At 42.9% G+C, this 24,731-nt stretch overlaps 1 protein-coding gene across 6 annotated transcripts in view; it reads right to left on the reverse strand.

The window, feature by feature from the left end:
- Positions 1–1,235: 1,235 nt before the first annotated feature.
- ANGEL2 (angel homolog 2) overlaps positions 1,236–24,731 on the reverse strand; it is a 32,410-nt gene continuing 8,914 nt past the window's right edge. For all 6 annotated transcript variants that reach the window (XM_039532557.1, XM_039532556.1, XM_039532562.1 and 3 more), the window contains 7 exons: positions 20,766–21,019; positions 13,338–13,407; positions 10,655–11,076; positions 7,440–7,566; positions 6,810–6,870; positions 4,616–4,779; positions 1,236–1,713 (listed from right to left, as the gene is read on the reverse strand). In XM_039532557.1, the coding sequence (XP_039388491.1) occupies positions 1,559–1,713; positions 4,616–4,779; positions 6,810–6,870; positions 7,440–7,566; positions 10,655–11,076; positions 13,338–13,407; positions 20,766–21,019 (1,253 nt within the window). In that variant the 3' untranslated portion in view covers positions 1,236–1,558. The remainder of the gene's footprint in view (positions 1,714–4,615; positions 4,780–6,809; positions 6,871–7,439; positions 7,567–10,654; positions 11,077–13,337; positions 13,408–20,765; positions 21,020–24,731) is intronic.

Consider the following 24,731-nt stretch of genomic DNA (forward strand, 5'->3'; position numbering starts at 1 on the left):
GTATCTGACTATTTTTGAATAAAATAGCTAGCAAATGTTTTTCAGCATTAACTGAGTGAATGGCTACAGAGCCAGACAGATCAGCTGACCGTGCAGATGGATCCTTATGTCACAATCTAGTTAGCAAAGATCAGAGAAAAACCATTCAAGGAGAACCAAAACTCCAATCACCCCAAAACATTAAGTCTGAATTATGAGTTCAATCAATTGGACTGTCATTGGCCCCACATTCCTCTGAAATAATGTTTAGCTTAAGTCTTAGAATATAAAGTGACAATCAAGAAGATGGTTATTCTGTAATTAAAATAGTAAAATACTGAAAATGGGACATGAAAGTGGACTGAACATAAAGAAAGGTTTCTGAATTCAGGTGCTTATTGGAATATAATCAAGTACAAGTTTCAGTTTTTCTAGCAGCACACTAGTGACAGCAACTCTATTTAGAAATTATACTTCTGTTAGTTAACTCAATCACACACACATCCATATATAATTTAAGTCACAAGAATTTCTGTTTGTCCTCCCCTCAGCCAAGAAGTTTGTTAATGTAGTAGCACATTAAAGTTTCATCTGTAAATCCTAGGTGTTTTGCAGGGTATGCTGTGTCATGGTGTATTATGAAACTGAACATGAGGGAATCTTTAAATACTGACTATTCTGGAGCTGTAGTAATGTTACAATATTTAAATGATGAATACATGAAAAACAGCCTCATCTATTCCATAAACACTTCCAAAACCTCAAAAGGTCCGACTCCCAGATAAGTCTGTTTCAAACAAACACACACTGTTCAAACATGAAAGCTCCTTCAGATCTACCTTTACCACTTGTGTTCAGATACCACAAATTGTGTTCAGATACCACAGTGCTTTACCACTGTGTGTTCAGATACCACAAATTGCCTACTTGGTTTCATTTCAGATTCTTTTTAAAGCTTCTGCACATCAGCAAAACATGTTGTACTTTTGTAAGATTAACCATTATACAATCACTTTTTAGAACATAACTAATTACTATACTGCAAGAATAGGCTCAATCCTGCTGCCCTGGCATTGGCTAAATTCCTGCTGAGGGACTCCAAGATTGTGCCAAATATTTAGATACTTGGGAAGGGCAACAAAAGCAACTTGAAATAGAATACACTTGAAACTACATAGAAATCTACTTTGAGTTCATTATGAAACTTGCTACAAACACAATCTTTTGCTTGAAGGATTGAGAGAAGTACACTGTACTTAACCATCACCCATTTTACTATGATTTACAATAAAAACATCTTTTTTAAAAATATTGCCATTTTCAGACTATGGCACAGACATTTTCCATTATCAAAAAGAGGAAGCTAATGTAAACTCATTTCTTTTTGTCTTAATGACTCCACAAAGTAATTTAAGCAACTTTACAAAGAAATCTCTTTAAAAACTCTACTTTACACAACACTAAAAATTCAGCATGCAGGCGAACTTAATTTAACCAGTCTGACACAGTCCTTGAATTAAAAAAATTACAGGAAGAAGAGGTGGTGAAGGAAAGTGCAGGTATAAAAATAATTTGGGAATTATTCTTCAATAAGCCTGAACTGAGCTAGTAAGGACAGGTGATCGGAAGAGTTATGTTCATTGGGAAGACCATTAACTGTCCACAGATCTTGCTCTGTTAAAAGTGATAATCTACCAAGAAGCTTCAGACCTCCATCAAAAGTATCTTCAACTCCTACACAAAAAGAAAAGAAGAAAAGTATGTGCAGAAAACACATAGTTGTGAGCCAAATCATACACACCCACACCCACCTTATACCTGGAAGGAGGACTCCAACCTGGGAGGAGTGGCTTGTGATGTCTTAATACAATGCTTTGGTTACAATGATGCTATACACAAATTTGCACAAAATCACTTCACAGCTGATTATATCCACTATGTTGTGTGAGAGTTGAGATCCTTCTATACATAAACAAGACCTTTGACACAGTAGCTGTTGCTTTGTCCATGAAAAGCAGATAGTTGAAGACCTTCACAGCTGAACAGTTTCACAGAACTCCTGGTCTTCAACAAGTCAGCAGCTATTTTTGGTTTCCATGAAACTACTCAGCTGGTTCAGGAACTTCACTCTTAGAGCTCTGCAAAGCTGTTCAGCTGCTTGAACAAGCTAGCAACTATGACTGCATTGAAGACAAGCCTAGTCACTTCAGCACAGATCCTGAACAAGTTGAACTTTTCACACACATCCTGGTCTTCAAAGCTACAGTTGCTGTGGCAAAGATCCTGATCTTCATAGATGAAACTATTCAGCTGGTTCAGGAGTGCTCCTGAACTGTCTGAACAGTACCACAGAACTCCTGGGCTACAAAGAACCAAAAGCTGGGTCTCAAACTTATTTCCCTCACCTAAGCATAGAATAAACCAACAACTATGCAGTAAAACCCATTTTTTTGGTTAATTAATAAAATGACCTCGCTCCAGAGACCCCTCCATTCCCAAACTTACTATGTACAAAGTCTAGACTTTCTACGGCCTGTAGTTTATAAGCTAACGAGGCCCAAAACATTACGAGACTTAAAATGTGAACTCTTTATTAGGCCAATTTTTAATTTATTAGTACTTGGAAACTAATTAACCGATTTTCTTGAAACTGCTCAGAAAATTCAAGTTTTACTCAGATTATATGCTGAAAGTTTGCGGCAGATACACTGTTTTTCATATAAAACAAAGAGCTTGAACTCCCGTTTTCAGAGCAAAGCTGAATACAAACTTAATTAGGGCATGCAATGGCACTACCACAATACACTTCTACCCTGCTATAACGCAACCTGATACAACACGGGTTCGCATATAGCATGGTAGCAGCGGGGCTCCGGCGGCGCTTTAAAGGGTCTGGGGCTCCAGCTGCTGTGGGGAGCCCCGGGCCCTTTAAGTCACTGCTGGAGCCCTGCCGCTCCTATCCCGGGGCTGCGGCAGCGGGGCTCATGCAGTGATTTAAAGGGCCCGGGCTCCCCGCAGCAGCCAGATCCCAGAACTCGTTAAATCACCGCCGGAGCCCTGCCGCCGCTACCCCAGGGCTGCGGCAGCAGGGTTCGCCAGCGCTTTAAAGGGCCCGGGGCTCCGGCTGCTGTGGGCAGCCCTGGGCCCTTTAAATCACTGCCACCCCGGGGCTGCAGCAGCGGGGCTCCGCCGGCAATTTAAAGGGCCTGGGGCTCCCCACGGCCGGAGCCCCGGGTTCTTTAAATCACCGCTGCAGCCCTGCCACCGCTACCCTGATATAATGACACTTCACCTATAATGCGGTAGGGATTTTTGGCTCCCCATGACCATGTTATATCAGGGTAGAGGTGTATATACATTCTAGGTGTTTAGGGATCAATCTTGCAAGGTGCTGAGTATCCTTAACTCACACTGAAGTCAGGGGCAGTTGAGGGCACATGGCATATTGCAGAAGTTTTCAGCACATTGCAAAACCAAGTCCTTGAAGCTAGATTAATTTTCTTGCATTTTTCCTTTTACATTTGGTAGTGTATAGAAAACTGAGGGACAGATGGTTAAGCAATTTGAAAAGGCCACACTGGAAGACTGTGCTTAAGGTAGGAGTGGAACGCAGGTCTCCCTGTTCTGGGATTTACCCCTAGAATGATCCAGCTGGCCAGGCTGTACTGTTTTTTGTGAAAACTAAAAGGATTTCAAGCAATAGAAAAGGCTCATTATCCTGTATGATGATGTAGGATGAAGCAAAGCAGATGGCCAATTGTAAAACATGGAAATCTCTCTCTCAGGGAACCCACAACAAGGCCCCAAATACAGTAAGTGGTACATTACCCATTCTTGACATTTAAATGTTACCAATGAAGCACCCACCCAAATGTGTTATGTCTTCCTTGCACCATCTGGTGAGTTTTAGCTGCAACTGCAACCACAAAATTGCAGCACAAGTACACACAGTCAAATGCAGTGCTCCATTGTGATTTTTCACCTCATACCAAGAGATCTCAAAACCATGTACGTCATCTCTTGAGACAAACACTAATGCTGCTCCAAGGTAATTTTAAACATGACCACTCATGCAGAAGTTGTCATATCTCATCTCTAACGCATCTGAAATCTCTGTTCATCATATTCTTGAAAACGTGAACCAATCATATCACTGGTCTAGTCACTAAGCTCACATAGGTTACTGAATGATAGTGATAGTACCTTGGTATTCACTTCTTTAATTAATGCTCATCAGGATTCCTCAACTCCTTGAATCTTATAGTCAAGGAGACAATGATGACCACATAAATGTCCAAGTGTTTGGTAAAAGAAATGGTGCAGGCCACTGCAGTGTTCTACAGAGGACGCTCCCTATGTACTACAATGATCCCAGCAAGCAACAAGCTAACATGAATCAGTAAGGGAGAAAATAAAAGACAGGAAGAGTTAAGATTGTAGCCTTAATCTGTGAGGGAACAGTTCACATGTTCAAAATGTTTGGGCACCTGTAAATCACTGAGGTTGGTATCTTTTGTGTACTTGAGATCTGTGAAATTTATCAATATGCCTCCTTTTAGGCTAAGTCCTGAACTTTATCATTCAGCAGGGAGATATTCTTTAAGAGAACTTTAGTGCTTGAATTCAGCTTCTTTACCTGGCTGAGCAGCACTATCATCCTTTGCTGCAGAATAGAAAATGTAATCCACAGTGACAGCACTTCTGGAGTGACAAGTTGTTACTTCTGGAACCCCACTTTCAGGTAAGTAATGAGAATAGACTGAAGATAATCTAAAGTGGTGTTGTAATTTTGAAGGAAACCTAAACAGAATTACACAAGTATTTTACTTCATTATCGCTACTAACTAAAAGACTTAGTCATTAATAAAACACATTTATTTAGTTATTATGGCAAAACAAATAAGCTGCATAAACAGAGTCTTTATTTTTAACTTTCTCATGTTTTGCATCTTGTTAACTTCTTGGAGCAGGGATCTAAGGTACAATTTTCAAAGGACTCCATGTCTACACTAGGAAACTTATGGTGGGTGGCACAGCTGCACTGCTATAAGATCGCTCATGGAGCCGCTCTATGCCAACAGGAGAGAGGTCTCCCGCTGACATAGCGCTGTGCACACAAGAGCTTTTGCCAGTAAAAAACGTATGTCGACCAGGGGTCTGTTTTTTCCACACCAAGTGACATAAGTTTTGCCGACATAAGTGGTAGCGTAGACATGGCCTAAGTCCGATTTTCAAGTGATTTAACACTTAGGATCCTGTCCCATTGACTTTCAAAGAGATTTAGGGTCAGTCTACACTAGAAATGGCACAGCAGCACAGCTGTATTGCTGTAGTGTAGCTGGAAGGGGTTATTCCATTACTGTAGTAAACCATCTCAGCAAGACGCAGTAGCTAATTGATGAAAGAATTCCTCCATCGACCATGACTGAGGATGGCTTAATTACATTGCACAGGGAGTGAAATTTTTCACAGCCCTGAATGATGTAGTTAAGTCAACCTAAATTTGTAATGTAGGCCAGACCTTTGGTTAAGTGATTTATCTTGATTAGCTCTTCCACCCATGTAATTACTGTATTCTTCCTTCCTCCCGACACCAACCACATGTCCTTCCATGCCAGTCTAAACTGGAAGCCACCTCTTGATTTTTAAGTAAACTTTTGGGTCTGACTAGCAGTTTTCATATTAAATCTTTAAAAGCTTTTAGGCTTTTTATTTTTTAAAAACTTAGTTATGAGTCTAAAAAGAGAAAGGAAGTACCTGTCTCCACACCTGTCCAATATGGAATTCTTGGGGAGGAGGGTTTTTTAAATAATTAAACTTTTTCCTGTTCTATCCAGTTTGAGCTATCTCCTCTTTGTTACCACAGTTTTGTTTCCCCAATAAGGATACTTATTAACATTTAGAAACCAACATCTCCAAAATGAGAGGAAATATGAGAATTTAAGCAGCTCGATAGAGCTGCCGCTTATAAACAGATTTCTGCAGCTGGCCTCAAATTCTATGGCTTTGCTACATCACTATAAAACAGAGTGCTGTTTATATCCAAAAGTAAACAGATGTCAAAAGTATTGTTTAATGAGGAGAGATGGAACTTGCCCTGTAGTCAGTCTTGATATTTCCTTAACCTCAGCTCCTTAGTTTGGAATAACATGCATCAGTTGCCCCATATAGAAATGGTCCTTTACAATATATAATTCTAATCCTTTCCCATCTGTAGTTATCTTTTCTTTCACTTTTAAATGAAAGATGATTTTTTGCCCTTTTGTATAGTTATCCTAATCCAAATTTTTCTGGGTTCTGTTCTCCAATTATTACTTTTGAGAACAATAGGCAGTCATGCTTTTGAACTAGTATAGTTGCTGAAAGTAAGACCACCAGTATAAGAATGATGAAATATACAATTTAATTTTAGTTTATTTTTATTCACATCCTCTAGCTGCTCCAACAATTCAAGGGTGCAGGAACTAACTCACCAGAACATAGTTGTGAAATGTCAGAGGAAACATTACATTAGCTCTGAAAACTGCACTGACTCCATTTTTGAGACTTTTTCTTGAGAAGATGAGTTTAGGTGTGGTGATGTCTATTTTTGAAAATGTCTTTTTTTTGGGGGGCGGGGGGATGTTTTATTAAATAATGTACATGTAAATATGTATATTTTAACAACCTACACAGGCAGATACAAAACCCAATTAGAAGACCACTTACAGTTTTATCAATTATCTAATTTGAAATCATACCATATACGCTCAAGGTTTTAGTTTTGCCTTTTTTTTTTTTTTTTAAAATAGGAGCCACCAAACAGCCTTCTCAGATTTTCTAAGACTTACTTTTCAGCTGCTATTATGATCTCTTCTGTGTGCTCCAGTTTCACTTCTTCTTTCTCTCCCCCTACAAAAATAAAGAGAATTTCTAATCTACGTTTTAAATGAGATCATTAAGACCATTGGAGAAAAACTATAGGAAAAGTAGCCTAGGACAACATCTTCAAACGTTATTTATTTTTCTTTTGATGGGAAAGATCAAATTAATAAAAACTGGATTGAATTGCCCAGTTTCATTAGAGCCCCTTCAAACAAATCTGTACCTTTCCAGAAAATTTTACTTAGAAACATACATTCAGCTCATCTGAATTGCTTTCTAATTTGAAATGGTATGTTTAACCTTTAATATAAAGACAAAAAGTAGATTTAGATGGAAGGTTTTAAAAATATCCAACAATAATGGTTCTATTATTTCAAGTCACATACTGCATGTTAATCTCAAAGGAATTTATTTTTCTAAGGCCTAAGCCTGCAAATGCCTAGGATGGTGAAAAACTTTATCTCTGAGTAGTCCCACTGAGCTCATGTTTGTAAGACTGGGGCCCATTTTTTTAAATGAAAAAATATCTGGTCTTCAACAGTAAATCTGGATGATGTTTTCACAGAACCACTAAGTTTACCTGTTCAGAAACTGACCTGTGTTTTCTTCTTGTCGCTGCTGTTGTACCTCATACACACAGCTCTGTGAAATGCCTAGACTTGGGGGCCAAATTGGAATAGTTAGGATCCTTTGTCCTCTAGGAAACTGTTCTTGCCCAGACACCTAGAAAAGATATACGATTGTTTCAAACAGAATCTGATTTAGTTCACAAGATACCTGTGCAAAATTTTAATTTAAAAAACTGTATTTTTTTTAAGTCACCTGTGATCCAATTAACAAAAGACATACTGCTAAAGAGTTCACTTTTCTTATCCATGCTGTGATGGAGTGTCTGAAGCCAGGGTAACCAGTAGACAGTTAAGCCCAATTAGGCCATAAGGTATAACTGGTGATCGAACAGACTGGGAGGAGCTGGATCTTCAGAAAGGAAGGAGCACGGGGCAGTGGAAGGAAGGCAATGGGGGATACCCAGGTGAGGCATAGAGGGTGTTTCCTCTCTTGGCTAAAGGCTGAGAAGTCTGGGAGGCCTAGAGCCAAAACTGGAGGGCCTCAAGCCAGGAGGAAGATTGGGAGGCCGGGGCAGTGAAGCCTAGAGCCAGAGGCAGGTTGTCTTGAGCCAGCAGGATACCAGAGGCAGTTAAGTGCAAGAGACTGTGACAAGTAAATCATTTAGACTGGACATTGAGGGGCCCCAGGGAGAAAGGCAAGAACTCTGCTGTCACACTCGGGGCACTACAAAGTGGGAGACATCTGGAAGACACAAGTCTGGAGCAAGCTCCTTTGGCTGACCCTGACGCAGGGATACAAACCAGATCTCTAGGGAGACCTTCTGGGAGGTGTTGGTCCTTGCAAAAAACCCAGAAAGGGGCTGGAGAAAAAGGCTTAAGGAAAGACTAATGATACAAAGGAGTCCAGAGAGGTGGTGGCAACGAGTCTGACAGAGCAGACCTTGGCTGCTTGTCCTAGGTTCTCTGGGCTGGAACCCAGCATAGAGAGTGGGCCTGCATTCCCATACCACCCACTGGAAAAGTGGTGTGAAGCCCCCGGAAGTAAGGGGATCAGGGCAATTCAGACCCTGGAGAGATGGGGGTAAGGGCCAATGGACTCTGAGTCAGAGGCCAGAGTCCTTGAAGTGATTTGTTGGACTTTTGTTTGTGGGTCTTTGTTACCATGAAAGGAGCCCGGAACTACAATGTGACCTAGCTGGAGGGCTAAAAGGTGAGGAGAGAGAGACCGCTAAAGGACTGGAAAACCATCAGCAAGGGATGCTAGAAAAGGCAAAGATGTTATGCCACACCCAGCCACAAGGGGGCACACTTGCAGTGAGTCCACTCTTCTATACAGGCCTTACAAACATGCCTTTTGTAGCAACTCTTCAGAGCTTTCTCTGCTAAACCATGATATTCTTTATATGCAACTTGCTCTCGCTTTACAACAATCTTTACAACAATCCTATTTTGTAAAATAGTTCTCGCAAGACTTAGCTGAGAGAATACGATGACCTCTTGTTAGCAACATTAGAAGCTCTAGTATAAACAGTTCACTGACTGCTGACATTGCTTTTAACAACGGGGTATTTATTCTTCTGGGAGAAAATCAAAAGGGGGCTGAAAATGGGGTTGGCAGCTGATGGGCAGTAAACACCAATAATGGAAAATTCACATTTCCCTAGTGTAAATGCTTTAGTCACTTCAAATTAAATAGCTATTTGTGATATGTTGAATGCTATCTTCACACTAAACTCACATAAAATATCTTAGAATGTGGTGCCACACTCAAACATGACTTCTACTTTGGTCACCCAGCAATCATAACTTTGACTTTACACTTACGCTAACCAATACAGCCCCGGCTCATCCATAATGTGAGAATAATCCTTTTGAAAAGGATCAGAAGGTCCATGATTAAATCTCCTTCCACACAAAAAAAAAATGATAATGACACAAGGTGGAACAGTATTTTACTGTGTCAGTAGAACATGTTTATGGACATTTCAGCCAAGTTAATGAAAAGGGAAGTTTGGTCTTAGCCTGACTGATAACATAGGCCCTATTGGGGAAAAATTACCCCTTACAAAAGAAAAGGAACACCTGGCAAGTGCTAGACTTGGCATTTAAAGTGTTCCCACAAAAATGGGCCAGATCTACACTACAGACCTATATCAGTATAACTACATCACTCAGGGGTGTAAAAAATCCACACCCGAGTGATAGTTTTACTGACCTACCTCCCATGTAGACAGCACTATGTCAATGGGAGAGCTTCTCCCGCCAACATAGTTCCAGCTTTTTGGGGAGGTGGGTTAACTACGCCAATGGGAGAAGCTCTTCCATTGGCATAGGAGAGTCTTCACTAAAGCTGTGGTGTACATGAAGACAAGACCTAAATTAAGCCAGAGGTAAGGTCCAGATACATATCTGTAACTGAACATATACCACTTTCAAGAACAATTGTTTATATGTTTTAAAACATTAGAGTCAGCAAATTAGGAGTTAAAGTTGCACTTCTGAAACAAAACACTGAGTCAGCCTCAGACCTAGCATAGCAATTCTGTGGCAGACTTTCCTTTGTTTGTAGATTAAATTTAGAGTGGAGGTCAAAAATCGGGCTTCTAATGGAAACTCAACTCCACACAGAACTGGAAAGGGTTAAGGTGGTCAGGTAGGCCTATTAATTCTACAGGCTGCATCTGGAAGGAAAGCCAGGGGTAAGGAATTGATTGCAAGCAGGTTCAAAGCCAGGAAGCTTGCAACAGACAGGGGCTGCTGCTGGGAAAAGGGAAGAGGGTTTGGCGCTGTTATACCCAGGGCAAGATGGGGAACTAGGAATTGTAGGAAGCAGTCCAGGGAAGGAGCAGTGAGAGGAAAGCTCAGAACTGCTGTGTGTGGAGTCCCTGGACTGGAACTTGTAGTAGTGAATGAGCTTGGGAGTGACAGAGACTGTGGGGGTGACAGAGAATTGAAGGACTGTATCCTGAAAGGGGAAATGCTGAGTGACCTAGCCGGAGGGTTGCATTATGAAGACACTGCAGTTCCAGCGACGAGAGGAGCTGCAGACCTGAGAGAGACAATGTGGTGGCATGTGACCACAAGAAGGGGTGACGATCTTGAGAGCTAATCCCACAACTGATCAGAAGAGGCACCAGATAAGCGGTGAGTGGTGCACATCGTGACAGGTGGCCATTGTCACTCCATAAAATATTCCTTTTCCACCAGCATTAATTCTTACATTAGATGAAACAAACACCTACCTTTCCTATAGGTAGTCCTTCATAATTCAGCTTTCCTTCCTTTATAAAACTGTACAGTGGAGAACCAGGAACAGAGTTGAAGTCACCACAAATGATAATAGGACAGAATCTACCATCTTTCTGATGGGCAACGCTGGCAATCTCTGCCAGTAACATCGCCAGTTGGGTCAGTTTAATGTCCCCTCGCCTTGGATTATACAGCAGATGCGTGTTGGCTATACAGACTGCAGCAGTAGCTTTACAGTGAAATCTGGGCTGCAGAAGCAACACTAGTCCAACATTGTCTCTGTCCAAGAGTGGAATATCATGGCGGAAAAATTCCACTGGGTTTGAAGAGAGAAGATTAAATTTGGAAATTTTGAAACAAATAGCACAGCCATCAGGTTTCCTTCCTGTCCTCATTTTATATTCACAATGATAACCTGTATGAAAGAAATGTGAATCATTAACGAAAAAAACCAAGAACGTAGCTCATGCTATTGTTTTTCCATAGTAGTCAATACCTGAGCCTGCTATAGTCGAGGCTGTAAAAAGTTTCCACTGTACCCACTTTCAAATGTTCCTAACTTTGAGATCTTCACCTTTTGGACTGAAATGTGCCATATTTGGTCTCTGTCTGAAAACTAATCATCAAAAAGAATGTAAGCATCTGAAAACGGGGGGATTATAATGGAAGCTGTTTTGCATAATTAAATACATATGTAAAGAGAAAATAGTCTTTATAAATGACTTACTAAAAATGTGTCTCCCAATACATATTCTTACCAATAAATCTCCTTTTACTTTAATGGCTGCTGAGAGGGGGAAAAAAAGTGAATCACTCTCCGAGTGCACATGTTAACACAGGGCCTGATACTCATTTGCCTAAAGAGCTGTTTACACTGCTCTGTACACTGACTGAGCAGTGTAAAGGGACTAAAGTGTAAGGGTAGGTCTATAATACCCGCCGGTTCGGTGGGTAGTGTTTGATGTATCGGGGATCGATTTATCGCGTCTCGTCTGGAAGCGATAAATCGATCTGCTAATCAACACCCGTACTCCACCTCGACAGGAGGAGTAAGCAGAGTCGACGGGGGCGCCGCGGCAGTCGACTCGCCGCCATAAGGACAGCCAGGTAAGTCGACCTAAGATACTTCGACTGCAGCTACGCGAATAGCGTAGCTGAAGTTGCATATCTTAGTTCGAACCCCCCCGCTAGTGTAGCCCAGGCCTAAGTGAGCATCAGGCCCATGATCTTCATCTTTCAAAATAAGATTTGTTTCAATCTAGTACTGTACTGCCATCCCAAGAGGGCAAGCTTTATAGCTCAACAACCTACATTCAAATTTCAGGCCCTGAATAGCACTTTTGTTTTCTGGGAGGGAAAAAAAGTTCACGTTTGCATTCTCTGAAAGAGAAAAAAAATACATGTAGCCGTATCATACCTCCTTTATGGATATATCTATGTTCAGTGTGACTTGTTAAAATAAAACCAGATTTCTTAGGCTATACAGCATGCACCCAAGAAACTCGGAAAGGAAAGAAAAACTTGGATGTGAGAAGTTAATTTGAACAATAAATCCAATCCAGTATTGTCTGCGGTGTATATACTTCTAAACTAATGATGTAAGATACTCAGCATGGTGCTTCTCATGTGTCATAGGACAAGTCAAATGTAAAATGATTGATGCTTTAAAGCTTAATCAGGGTGCTACCCGAGTAGCTTAATAATGGTTCACTTGTGAAACATTCCTATTAAGAACAGTACTTGACAGATTTCTGTAGGTCAGAAATGATTGTCTGACAGCTTTAAAAACTCAGTAGTTTATATTAAAACAGTAATGTTATGATAATCACCCAACTTTCTGAAATTTGCTTTACAGTAGTAAGAGCTGCAAGGTCTCAAGATAAGCTTCCAGTGCCTTCTCAATAAATTAAGAGTGCCTTGTTCCCAATGCAGCTTAGGAATGACAAGCTTTTTTGAAAGTTCTTTTTATACAGAGCAAGACATTTATATTCAACATTACCGATACATTATTTCGGGATTATAATATTTTCCATTAACTGTAACTGTCAAAAAGGTAAGTATTTTCTACAATTTTATCTATGACTGAAACGCTACATCTTCCACAGCAATTAAAAATAACTATTTGTGAAAGTATACTTTAAATTATCAAGATAGAACGAGTGTATTAACCACTTCAGGGAACACAACAGCTTAAATAAATGATTACACTAAACGCTAAAGCATACATCATATAGAATTTAGAAGCCAATCAACAAGACTGTTTCTGATTTGTAGCTTCAGTTATACCTAGAATTGAGATCCAACATCTACATCCCTCTAGAATTTAAGGGACTGACTTGCATGTTTTAAGCATCTCTTGTGAAATGATGAGTGGCCTCCTTTCCCACTGAAAGGAATGAAAGCTGAGGGCACTCAGCAATTTACAGGATCAGGTCTTAAGTAAATTCATTTGAAAGCAGTTATGGGCCCAGTTCTGCACTTCATATACAGGCAAAATTCAGGCATTAATGAGTTTGCCAAAATAAAGAGTGCAAGAGCAGGTCTTAAAGTAACACCTATTTATCTAATTTTTGCCATATGAAAAATGCCTCTCTTCATTCCACGTAGATTATTTCTTATAAGTACATAAAAAAAGGAAAATGTAATAAAATGTGGGACAAAAGTGTTCCATCATACCCAAATATTCCAAACTCGGCTTGATCTCCATTCCAAAATGGTCCTCTTGTACTTCTTGCAAACACAGTACCTAAAAGAGTTTTTCCAATTTGAATGTAATACATTAACAAACATATTAACAAAAGCTTTCACTTCATTAACTAGTGCATTTATGTTTTTCCTTGAAGCTTTAGTAACTTTATTTACAGAGGTAAAAACTCTCATGCAAGAGATTTCTCTATTTAAAAACTGCTTAGTGTAAATAGTATTTGATACCCATTCTATTTATTCAAAAATCTGATCTGTCTAATCATGTAGATTTACCAAATAACTAAGTGACAAAGAATAAAAAAGCTCCCTGTTGACAAGAAGCTTAATTTTCAAGTTTGGGTGCTTGGCTGGGATGTCCTAACCCTATACTTGGACACAAATCAGCACTTAAGCCCCACTGTGGTAAACATTTATGCACGTAACTTTACTCATGTGAGAAGCCTTGATGACATCAGCTTGCAAAGCTCTAAGTAGTAGCAGAGGCTCTGGAGATATCTGCCCACAGACTCCCTAAAACAGCATTGCATAGGTTTACACTCATCTCACATTTGGGAGATTAAAAATAAATTTCTAGCCTTGTGGTAGTTAAAGAAAAGTTTAGATTCTGCAGGTGATGAGAGACTCCCAGGAAAACTTCCTACTCCTCAAGAGCAAGTGCATTTTTCAAGTCCTGAACAAAGAGCGGCTCATAACCACCCATCGCCCCAAACCTGGTGAGTAGCAAAACAACCTGCACCTTAAATGCTGGAGAACAACTGGGAGGTGGGGTGGAAGAGGAAAACACCAGACTGCTCACCCATTGTTATGAAAGTACCACTCGGTCTCTAAGGGCTTGTCTACATTTACAGGGCTACAGCTGCGCCGCTGTAGCGCTTCCAAGTAGACCAGGAGTGGGCAAACTTTTTGGCCTGAAGGCAGCATTGGGTTTTGTAAATTGTATGGAGGGCTGGTTAAGGGAGGGGGTCAAGGGCTGACCCCAACCTCCTATCCGCCCCTCCCTCCGGGACTTCTGCCCCATCCACATACCCCTGCTCCCTGTCCCCTGACCACCCTCGGACCCCCACCGCCCCATCCAACCCCTCCTCTCATTCCTGATGGCCCCATCCAACCACCCCTTCTCCTTGTTCCCTGACTGCCCCCGTAACTCCTGCCCCAACTGCCCCTCCATCCAATCCCTCTCCTTCCTGACTGTCCCCCCGGGTCCCTGCCCCATTCAACCTTGTCCCCGACCACCCTGACTCCTATCTATACCCTCCCCCCCGCAACCACCACCTTGAACTCCCCTGCCCTCTATCCAACCCCCCCTGCTCCCTGCCCCCTTACCGCGCTGCCTGGAATGCCGATGGCTGGTGCCAATACAGTCGCACTGCCCAGCTGGAGCCAGGCCATGCCGCCGCTGCCACTACCAGGCAGCACGGAGACTGGGTCAGGCCAGGCTCTGCAGTTGCGCTGCCCCAGGAGCTCACAACCCCACCGCCTAGAGCATTGCGCCAGTGGTGGAGCAAGTGAGCTGAGGCTGTGGGGGAGGGGGGGACAACAGGGGAGGGGCTGGAGGCTAGCCTTCCAGGCCAGGAGCTCAGGGGCCAGGCAGGACGGTCCCGCAGGCTGTAGTTTGCCCATCTCTGGCGTAAACACTACCTATGCCAACAGGAAGGATTATTCCATCAGTAGGAATTATTCCATCCCTACCAAATTCACAGCCATGAAAAATGCGTCGACTGACTGTGAAATCTGGTTTCCCCCCAACCCCGCAATGAAATCTGGTCTTTTGTGTGCTTTTATTCTATACTATACAGATTTCACAAGGGAGACCAGCATTTCTCAAATGGGGGGTCCTGACTCAAAAGGGAGTTGTGGGGGGGAGGGGGTCACAAGGTTATTTTAGAGGGGGTGCGGTATTGCCACCCTTACTCCTGTGCTTCCTTCAGAGCTCGGCAGCCGGGGAGCAGCGACTGTTGGCCGGACACCCAACTCTGAAGGCAACAGCACAGAAGTAAGGGTGGCAATACCATGCCATGCCATGCCATCCTTACTTCTATGCTGCTGCTGGTGGCAGGTCTGCCTTCAGAGCTGGGCTCCCAGCCAGCAGCTGCCACTCTCCTGCTGCCCAGCTCTGAAGGCAGCAGTAGCGCAGAAGTAAGGGTAGCAGTACTGCACCCGTCTCTACAATAACCTTGCGACTACACCACCCCCTGCCTGCCCAGGTCCTTTTTGGGTCAGAACCCCTACAATTACAACACTGAAATTTCAGATTGAAATAATGAAATTTACTATATTTAAATAAATAAATATAAATAATAATTGGAGAGATACCTATCTCCTAGAACTGGCAGGTCATTGAGTCCAGCCCCCTGCCTTCACTAGCAGGACCAAGTACTGATTTTGCCCCAGATCCCTAAGTGGCCCCCTCAAGGATTGAGCTCACAAGCCTGGGTTTAGCAGGCCAATGCTCATACCAGTGAGCTATCCCTCCCCCTAAATCCTCTGACTGTGAAATTGACCAAAATGGACTGTGAATTTGGTAGGACCCTACCCATCAGAGTAAGTAATCCACCTCCCCAAGAGGCGGTAGCTAGGTCAACAGAAGAATTCTTCCATCAACCTAGCACTACATAGGGACTTAGGCTGGTTTAACTACGCTGCTCAGCGGCGTGGATTTTTTATACCCTTGAGCAACATAGTTATGTTGACCTAACTTTCTATCACAGACCAGGTCTAAGTCTCATCTGAAAGAGACATGCATTGCAAACAACCATATTTCTCTAATCTCAGAAGAACTGATTCAGTCCTGCTGAATGTTAAGCCTGGGGAGCCTACGTATTTGAAACCTGAGACCAGCAGCAGTTCTATCATTTAAGGATTTGATACAGTCCAAATAAGTATATTAGTGTAGTGTGTCTGCCTTCCCAATCAAGGATCCACACAGGAGCAGCTGCTCCAGTGTTTTTTCCACCAACAGGCTTCAAAGTATCACAGCAAGACTTCAGGAAGGGCTCCTATGATTCACTGAATACCTTGAACACCACAATACCTAGTCACAAAAAAAAATTTGAAAAGAACATTAAGTTTGCAAAGCCAAGCAGTCAAAAGTTAGGAAGCGCCAGGAATAAGGTTGCCTGTGCAACCTTAATTCAGCCCCCTTGTGCACGTACATTATGATATTACGTGACCACAGGACCTCTGCCTCAGTCAGTGCACAGGATGGATGATGTTCACTTAATGAGCTATTCAATATTTTGTTTTGTCCTCGTTCAATATATGGCTCTGGGCCTTATTTAATAGGCACTATTCAAACCCTGTTCTGAAGGACACTATAGTGATGAGCATCACAAAAAAGCTCAAATGCTTCACAAATGTAAATAAATTTAGCATCACAGTACCCTGGTGAGGGGATGGTATTATCCCTAACTTTACAGATGGGGAGCTGAGGCACAGTGAGATCAAGGTCAGAAGTACCCACTAACTTTGGGTGCTCAATTTGAGAAACCTGATTTTTCAGGGTGCCTAGCAGTTTGAATGTTATATGTTTAAAGCACAGCTCCCACTGTCTTAGTGCCAGTTGTGAATGCTCAGCACTTCTGCAGGTCAGACTCCAGAGTCTGAAGTTGGGCACACAGAAAATGGAGAATACACAATTACTGACTACCTCTGAAAAGTCTAGTTTCAGTGATTTGCTCAGCATCACACAGGAACTCTGTGGCAGAGGTAGAGATAGAAACCAGTTCTTCAGGACAACATTCAACTGTCTTAACTACCAGTCCCGCCCTTCCTGTTCCAGCCATCCTCTGCCCTATTCACTACAAACCTTTCATCTTCTGCAACAGATGAAGCTGGGTCCTACAGACAACAGTCTCCCTTACTACACAACCCTGATTCATCCCCAAAGCAGGTCCAGCCTGTACACTGAATGAGGCAGGAGTCTTGTGAAAAAAATAAATAGTATGTAATCATGGAATTAAAGATTGTATCAAAGTGTACACACAATGGGGCCGAATTAAGGTTGTACAAGCATCTTAATTCTGACATTTTGTAATTTAAGTGTTGACTTTGCAACCTCCATAATGGTGTTTCTGTAACTTCCTAGGTTCTTAAAAAAGAAACTGAAAAACAGAAATTTGATCATATGGCATCATACTGACACCCACATGGGTTACCACCAGGACTGCAACCTTTAGATCTACCGCTGTCACTTAAGCTAACAGAGTAAGTGATAGTGATAAGTTGTCATTCTGTGTGGGGACCAGCATTAGTGGGGGATGAGACCCAGTCTGCCAGTGGGTTTCACAGATATTGCTGAAAGCAGAGGAATGGAGAGACTCAGGAATCTTGGGTTCCACTGAAGGCTCTAGGGGACACTCTTCTTCCCATTTGCCTCCCCAAGCCCAAGCTTGACCCCTTCTGCCCCATCCATGTCTCAGTACTGACTCCTCCTTACCCCGGACTCCTTGTCCGAATCCCAGTCCATCTCCACTCCTTGGGCTTCTCATGCCAGTCTCCCCCTCCAGCCCTGCTGAGTCCCAGTCTCCACTCCACACATTCAGTTCCAGTCTCCTTGCCCAGCCAGTCCCAGTTCTCTGCCTGTACCCCAACTCCCTATCAGACCTCTCTCCCCTCCTCTGGTCCACTCCCCCCGTCCTCAGTCCCAATCTCCTCGTCCAGCCTGTCCATTCCCCCCCCCCAGTTCTTTGTCTAATTTCAGTTTCCCATCCCCCTAAGACAAGTGGCTCCCAGTAACCCTGCACGCCCTTCACTAGCTGCCAGTCTCTTTGCCCAGCCAGCCCATCTCCCCACTTCAACTCACAGTCAGTCCCCCTGCCGCCTCCCAAATCCCAATCTTGTTCCAATCTGGATTTTGTGCCCTCACAATTCAAATCAGATAGCTTCTTCCTCCCTGCTGTGCTGCTACCAGCAGGGAGTCACTGAAAGCACAGGAGTGACAGGCTCCATGCTTTGTTCCAGTGCAAGCCCTACTCCACAGTAGGGTGACCAGATGTCCTGATTTTATAGGGAAAGTCCTGATTTTGGGGTCCTTTTCTTATATAGGCTCGTATTACCTCCCACCCCCGTCCCGATTTTTCACGCTTGCTGTCTGGTCACCCTAGCCAAGATCAACAATTAGGGCTTGTCTACACTGGCAACGTTAAAGTGCTTTAACATGGTTTGTGCAGTCGCGGCAGAGCTCTAAAAAACACCTCCACAAGGGGAATAGCTAACAGCGCTGGGAGCACAGCTCCCAGCGCTGGTGCACTGTCTACACTGGCGCTTTACAGCACTGAAATTTGCTGTGCTCAAGGGGGTGTTTTTTCACACTCCTGAGTGAGAAAGTTGCAGCGCTGTAAAGTGCCAGTGTAGATAAGCCCTTACAGGGAAAGTCTTTTTGAATCCCTGAGCATGCTCCAGCCTATGGCTACAACCATCCTACGGGGATGGCACATGGTCAATCTGGTCAGCACTGAGAGAGGCTCGGAGAGGATAGAACTGTCAGATTTCAGCAGTTAAAAAATCAAAGTCTCTATTATGCATTTGCAAACTGAAAATTTTTCCCCAAAGGCTTATAACTTGGGCGGATTTTTTCAAGACCAGCAAAAGCTGCATCTCTGACACAAAGGCCTCCCGCTTTTGCTCCCCACCCCTGCACTACCATATTTCAAATCCCCACCACTCCAAAGCATGTGGGAACTAGAATTTTTCAAAGAAAAGTTCATCAGAATGTAACATGGCAAAATAATGCATTTTTCCCTGGCTCCATTCTTGCAAACAATTGATCTGTTTTGGCTGAAATGTTCCAAGAAAATTCAATGAGGCAGACACCCAGCAGAGAAAATTTTAGCCCAAATGGTTAGTTACAAGACCCTATTTTCAGTTTAATTATAATGGAAACTGTCAGACAACCTTAAAAAGTAGTGCTACCCGCCCTGCCTACAAACATTTATATTGTGCTAGCATCTACAGCTCCAGCCAGACTAGACTAACATGCGTAAAGGGCTGTACAAACACACAGTAAAGGACAGTCTCCTCTTCAAAGATTTTACAATCTGAACAACGATATAACAGGTGGACAAAACAGGCAAGTTCACGTGGGGTGGAGAAGACAGGAGAACAACAGCAACGTGCACAATTCTTAGCCAATCAGGAGCAGCAATCACAATTTGTCACCAATATTCTCAGGTTACCATTTCATATATACATTAAGGAAGGGGAGAGATTTAAAGGAGGATGAGGTAAGCAGCTTTCTAGATTTTGACTGAGATCTTTTTCCACTCGTAATGGGCAGCATAGGAGGAAGCGCACGTGGTAGAAGTGGGCAATCAAGGCAATCAAGCTCAGCATCATGATGAAGGAAAGGCAGAAGCTGACCTTGTGATAAATTAGAAGGTCTGATAGGTAGTGCAGAAGTAGATTGTGAAGGACTTTGCGAGAGCTGCTGCAAGCAAGATGGTGTTCTTAACAGCAGCATTTTGAATGGACTTAAGTGATGAGGTTGTAGGCACTGAGAGAAAAAATTACAATAGTTAAAGTGTGACGCAATCAGGACTTGGATAAGAATTTTGGTAGCATGGGTAGAGGAAAGACTGGATCTTAGAGGAGTTGTGCAAGAAAAAAATAAAAGGGAAGATTTGGACATGGCCTGGATGTGTAGGTTTGAAGAGAGGGCTGAGCTAAAGATGAAGTAAAAGTTACAGGCCTGAGTGACAGACTGCTGTCCACTCCAATAGAGAGGCAGGAGAGAAGTTAGTTTCAAGAGAAAATAATAAATTCTGTTGTGCCTATGCTAATTTTTAGAGACAGCTAGACATCCATGACGAGACATCACAAAAGACAAGCTTAAATTTTAGTTTAGATGGAGGGGTGAGTTCTAGTGTGGAGAGGCAGATCTGCAGGTCATCAGTATAAAGATGGTAGACAAAGCCACATTTGCAAATGAGATCAACCAAAGATAAGATACTGAGGGAGAAGAGAAGATTGCCAAAGGCAGAGCCCTAGAGAGGACCTTCCACTGAAAGGGACGGAAGGAGGATGATGACTCACTGAATAAGACACCTAAAGGGTAGGAAGAGAATCAGGAAATGAAGTCATGAAAGTGCAGGAATGATGGGATAATGAGAGACTATGTTTGACCGTAGAAGCATGAAGGACAGTTTCAGAAGTGCACGTGTAAATATAATAGTGAGGATTACAGTAATGCTACCTGTGGCTACTGCCTCAGGGTTAGATCACTCAGAAAACACTACTTTGGTAAACATGAACCAGCAGTGCTAATAAGCATGACTTGATAACTTAAAGGACAGCTGAATCCATTAGATAGCTTATCTACTAGATCACACACAATCCAAAACTACTCTTGCTATATGTTGAATATACTGTTCTCAATAAAACCTGTGTTAGTTTTCCACTTACATCTGCATCCAGTTGTTTGATTTCCCGTAGAATGTTGGGAAATCTATAACCCCACATTAACACTGGCCGTCTGCAGTGTTTATACAGGTGGGAGTTATCTTCTAACAAATTCTGTGAAAGGATATTGTAGGACATCACAGTAAAATCAAACTTTCCCTTGTCTTCTGTATTGTTTTGGTCAATTTGCTTATCTTCAAGAATCTTCATTGTTTTACTATGATGACAGAAATACTCCCAATGTCTTTTGATCAGGCCTGTTAAAACATTAAATACCAAAGTGAATGATCATGTAATACATTTGCATTACCGTATGCTGATCTTACAACTTGTTTCATATGCAACATATTGTACTTAAGGAATTTTTATTCCTCATGAGAGCTCCCTTTGCTTAAAAAAATTATAGGCAAATTTGTATCTCATGATTAGAAATATTTCAGACCTTCCATTTGAGATGGAAATAAACTGCTCATATAAACTGCATAATTTTTAGCCACTGTATGCCCCACATTTCAGACTTCTCTGAAGTTGGAGTAACCTAATATATCCTATGAAGCTCATTATGGCCAGTTTCCACAGATATGCTACTCAGTCTTTATAATTCTCCTGTAAAGTTTGGGGATTAGAGAAACTCAAAAGCTTCCATATGGTTCTAAATTTGGCGCCACAAGAACCACTGAAAATGCCATCTTGCCTCTTTGCATTATCTCCTATACAGTATCAAGAATGGCAGAGGATCTGGAAGCAGGTAGCAAAACTGACTCTCTTATCTAAGGGCTTGTCTAGACTACAAAATTAAGTCAACTTTATCTAATTCGACCTCGAGTCTCTGAATTAATTAAATCAATTGTGCGTGGCCACACCATGCTCATTGTCTCGATGGAGTGCGTCCTCACTAGCAGTTCCTGCATCAATGCACTGAGCTATCCCAAAGTGCGACTTGCCACAGTGTGTTTTGGGAAGTTTGTGCAATGTCTCATGAGACCAAAACATTGTCACAGGGGAGAATAGGAACATTGCTTTGGCATCCCATAATGCACTGTGCTCAATGGCAAACAACCCAGTGGTTTTCAAGCCTTAAAACCGCCTCGCGTACGCCATAACCCCAGAAGCATGGAGCCTGCTCAGTTGTGCACTCTTGCTGTGAGCATCTCAAACACCTCGTGCCTTCTCCTGCATTATTTCCCGAGCCGAAGTAGGGTCTGCTGCATAGAACATTGCAATGTCCTGCAAGCAGCCCTGCTGCAAGCCATTGAAAAACAATTCACAATTGCTGCTGGCAATTCACAGAGCAGCTGCACTCTGAGCATTGTTTCTGGTCCCATGAAACAAGCACTGACTGGTGGGACCTCATCGTTTTGCAGGTATGAGCAGTGGCTGCAGAACTTTCGAATGCAGAAGGCCACCTTCCAGGAACTTTGTGCAGAGCTTTCCCCGGCCTTGCAGTTCAGCAACACAAAAATGAGAGCTACTCTGACAGTAGAGAAGCGAGTGGCAATTGCTATTTGGAAGCTTGCAATGGTAGACAGTTACTGGTCAGTGAGGAATCAATTTGGAGCAGGTAAATCAACCGTGGGAGCTGCTGTGCTCCAAGTGTGCAGGGCCACTAATCGACTTATGCTATGAAAGGTAGTGAGTCTGGGAAATGTTCAGGACATAGGGAACCCCATCGCTGCAAAACCATCCACTAATTATGGTGGGGCAATAGATGGCATGCACATCCCCATCTTGGCTCCAGACCACCTTTTCAAAGAGTACATAAACGGAAAGGGAAACTTTTCAATGGTGTTGCAAGCACTAGTGGATCACAGGGGGCGTTTCACCGTCATCAACATAGAATGGTCAGGAAAGGTTCATGACATGTGCATCTTTAGGAACTCGGGCCTGTTCAAAAAGCTGCAATCCGAGACTTTCTTTCCAGCCTACCCCTTGCTCCCCATGGCTCATGAAGCCATACACTGGCCGTCTGGACAGCAGTAAGGAACGGTTCAATATAAGCTCAGCAAGTGCAGAACAGTGGCTGAATGTGCCTTTGGTTGTTTGAAACAGCGATGGAGACGTTTACAAACAAGGCTGGACCTTAGCAAAGAGAACATCCTCATAGTTATAGCTGCCTGCTGTGTGCTCCATATCATCTGTGGGGGAAAAAAGGGGGAAAGTTTTCCGCAGAGGTGGGCTGTTGAGACAGATCACATGGCAGTCATTTTTGAGCAGCCGGACACCAGAGCAATAAGAAGAGCACAGCAAGGGGCACTGTGTATCTGCAAGGCTTTGAAAAGACGTTTCAATAATGAGTCACAGTAATGTGAGCTGCTTGTCTGCATTGTGCTTTCCCAAACCTTCACCTGCCTTTATCACTGTCCCTGTAAAGCCAACCACCCACCCAAGGCCATTGCTTCTACTCAATGAAGAACATTTATTTCTCAAATCCATTTACTTTATTTAACAAACATAAGTTAAGAGGGAGAACAGAACAAAAATGTAACCTTGGGAAAAGGGGTTGTAAAGTTGGAACTGGAAAAACATTTTCACTGTGCAACATAACACAGCATTCCAGACCATCAGAGGTCTGTGAATGGGCGCCTTCTGTTCCTTGTACCCTCCCCGAGGTAAGTGAAAGGGATAATGGACTTTTTGCCCACTCCTCATGGAACACTTAGGGGAGGGTGACTCTGCGCCAGGCAATGCTGGCTGGCTGTCCACCAGGGTCTGCAGAGGGACTCTATCCTTCTGCTTCTGTTCCTGCAGTTCAACCAGACACTTCAACATGTCTGGTCCCTCATAATCCGAAGCATCTCATCCCGTTCCGCACACTCTTGCTCATTGGAAGCTTTCTGCTCTTCATGTCCATGTCTAAGTTTTTGGACAGTGAAATCCTCCACACTCTCCACTCTGTTTCAGCTGTCCCGGAGGCGTTCACTATCTCGGTGAACATGTCCTCCTGCCTTCACTTTCTCCTCCTTCTAATCAGCAAAAGTCTGCTTTGAGGTGTTGATGACATGCCAAAGGACACATTTCCAGCTGTCAGTCATGGGAAAAAATAAAGGAGCCATTGTACATGAATAAAATGTTTCCATAACAAGGTCGTTTTCCTAAAAAAAACCTTATTACACTAGAAGCAAGCCATAACATAATCAGAATCCATAACCATTCACTATGCTGTTTTGCTGCTCCAGCCATGGTGAGTAGGCCCCCCCGGGTCATGGGTGAACGCACTTTTAATAAAGTTTATGCAGGCTCATGTCAGGAGCAGAGATAGCTAGTCGAACAATGGCCCTTCCCCATAGCACCACGAGAAGCTGTTTACGAACAGGGGAGAGGAACGTTTTCACTCCCAAATTGTGGAATCTCTCACGTGGAGCCCCAGTCCCCTATCAGCCACTTTAAATTGCTTGCCGACCCATGCCGAGCACAGTAAAGGCGCATTAGCGGCCGTGTGGTTTGGCGATCTGGAATGTATGTGGTGGTGACTATATGCCCTTTTTTTTTTTCCTTGTAAGAGCACTTTTAATGAGAACTTCTCTCCTGTTTTCCCTAGGCAACCCGATGTGATATTAGTCTCCTGAGGGTAACAGAGGGGGAAAGGAAGGAGATGCGGCAAGTGTCTCGGTATAGACCTGGTCCTTATACTGCTATGCTGTGTACTGCAATGACGCCAGCAGAATTAATTCAGGAGTTGCATGGGAAAGTGTCCTTCCATGGTGGAAGAAATAAGACTGCCCTGCCCAGAAACCTTCTGCAAAGGATTGCAGAGTACCTCCATGAAAGTTTCCTAGAGAGATCCATGGAGGATTCCCAGGCTATTCCAGTCCACCTAAACAGTCTTTTCCGGGCGCCACCCTCTGCGTAGCTGGAGTGGCCTCTTGTAAGCAGAGAACCACAGCACCTCACTTTTTCTTCACAGTAAACATGCAATACCACCAAATGTGCATGCCCACTAAAGTTTAACTGGACTTTGATTGTAACTGT

Source organism: Mauremys reevesii, linkage group 3, assembly GCF_016161935.1.
Source record: "Mauremys reevesii isolate NIE-2019 linkage group 3, ASM1616193v1, whole genome shotgun sequence".
Lineage (NCBI taxonomy): Eukaryota > Metazoa > Chordata > Testudines > Geoemydidae > Mauremys > Mauremys reevesii.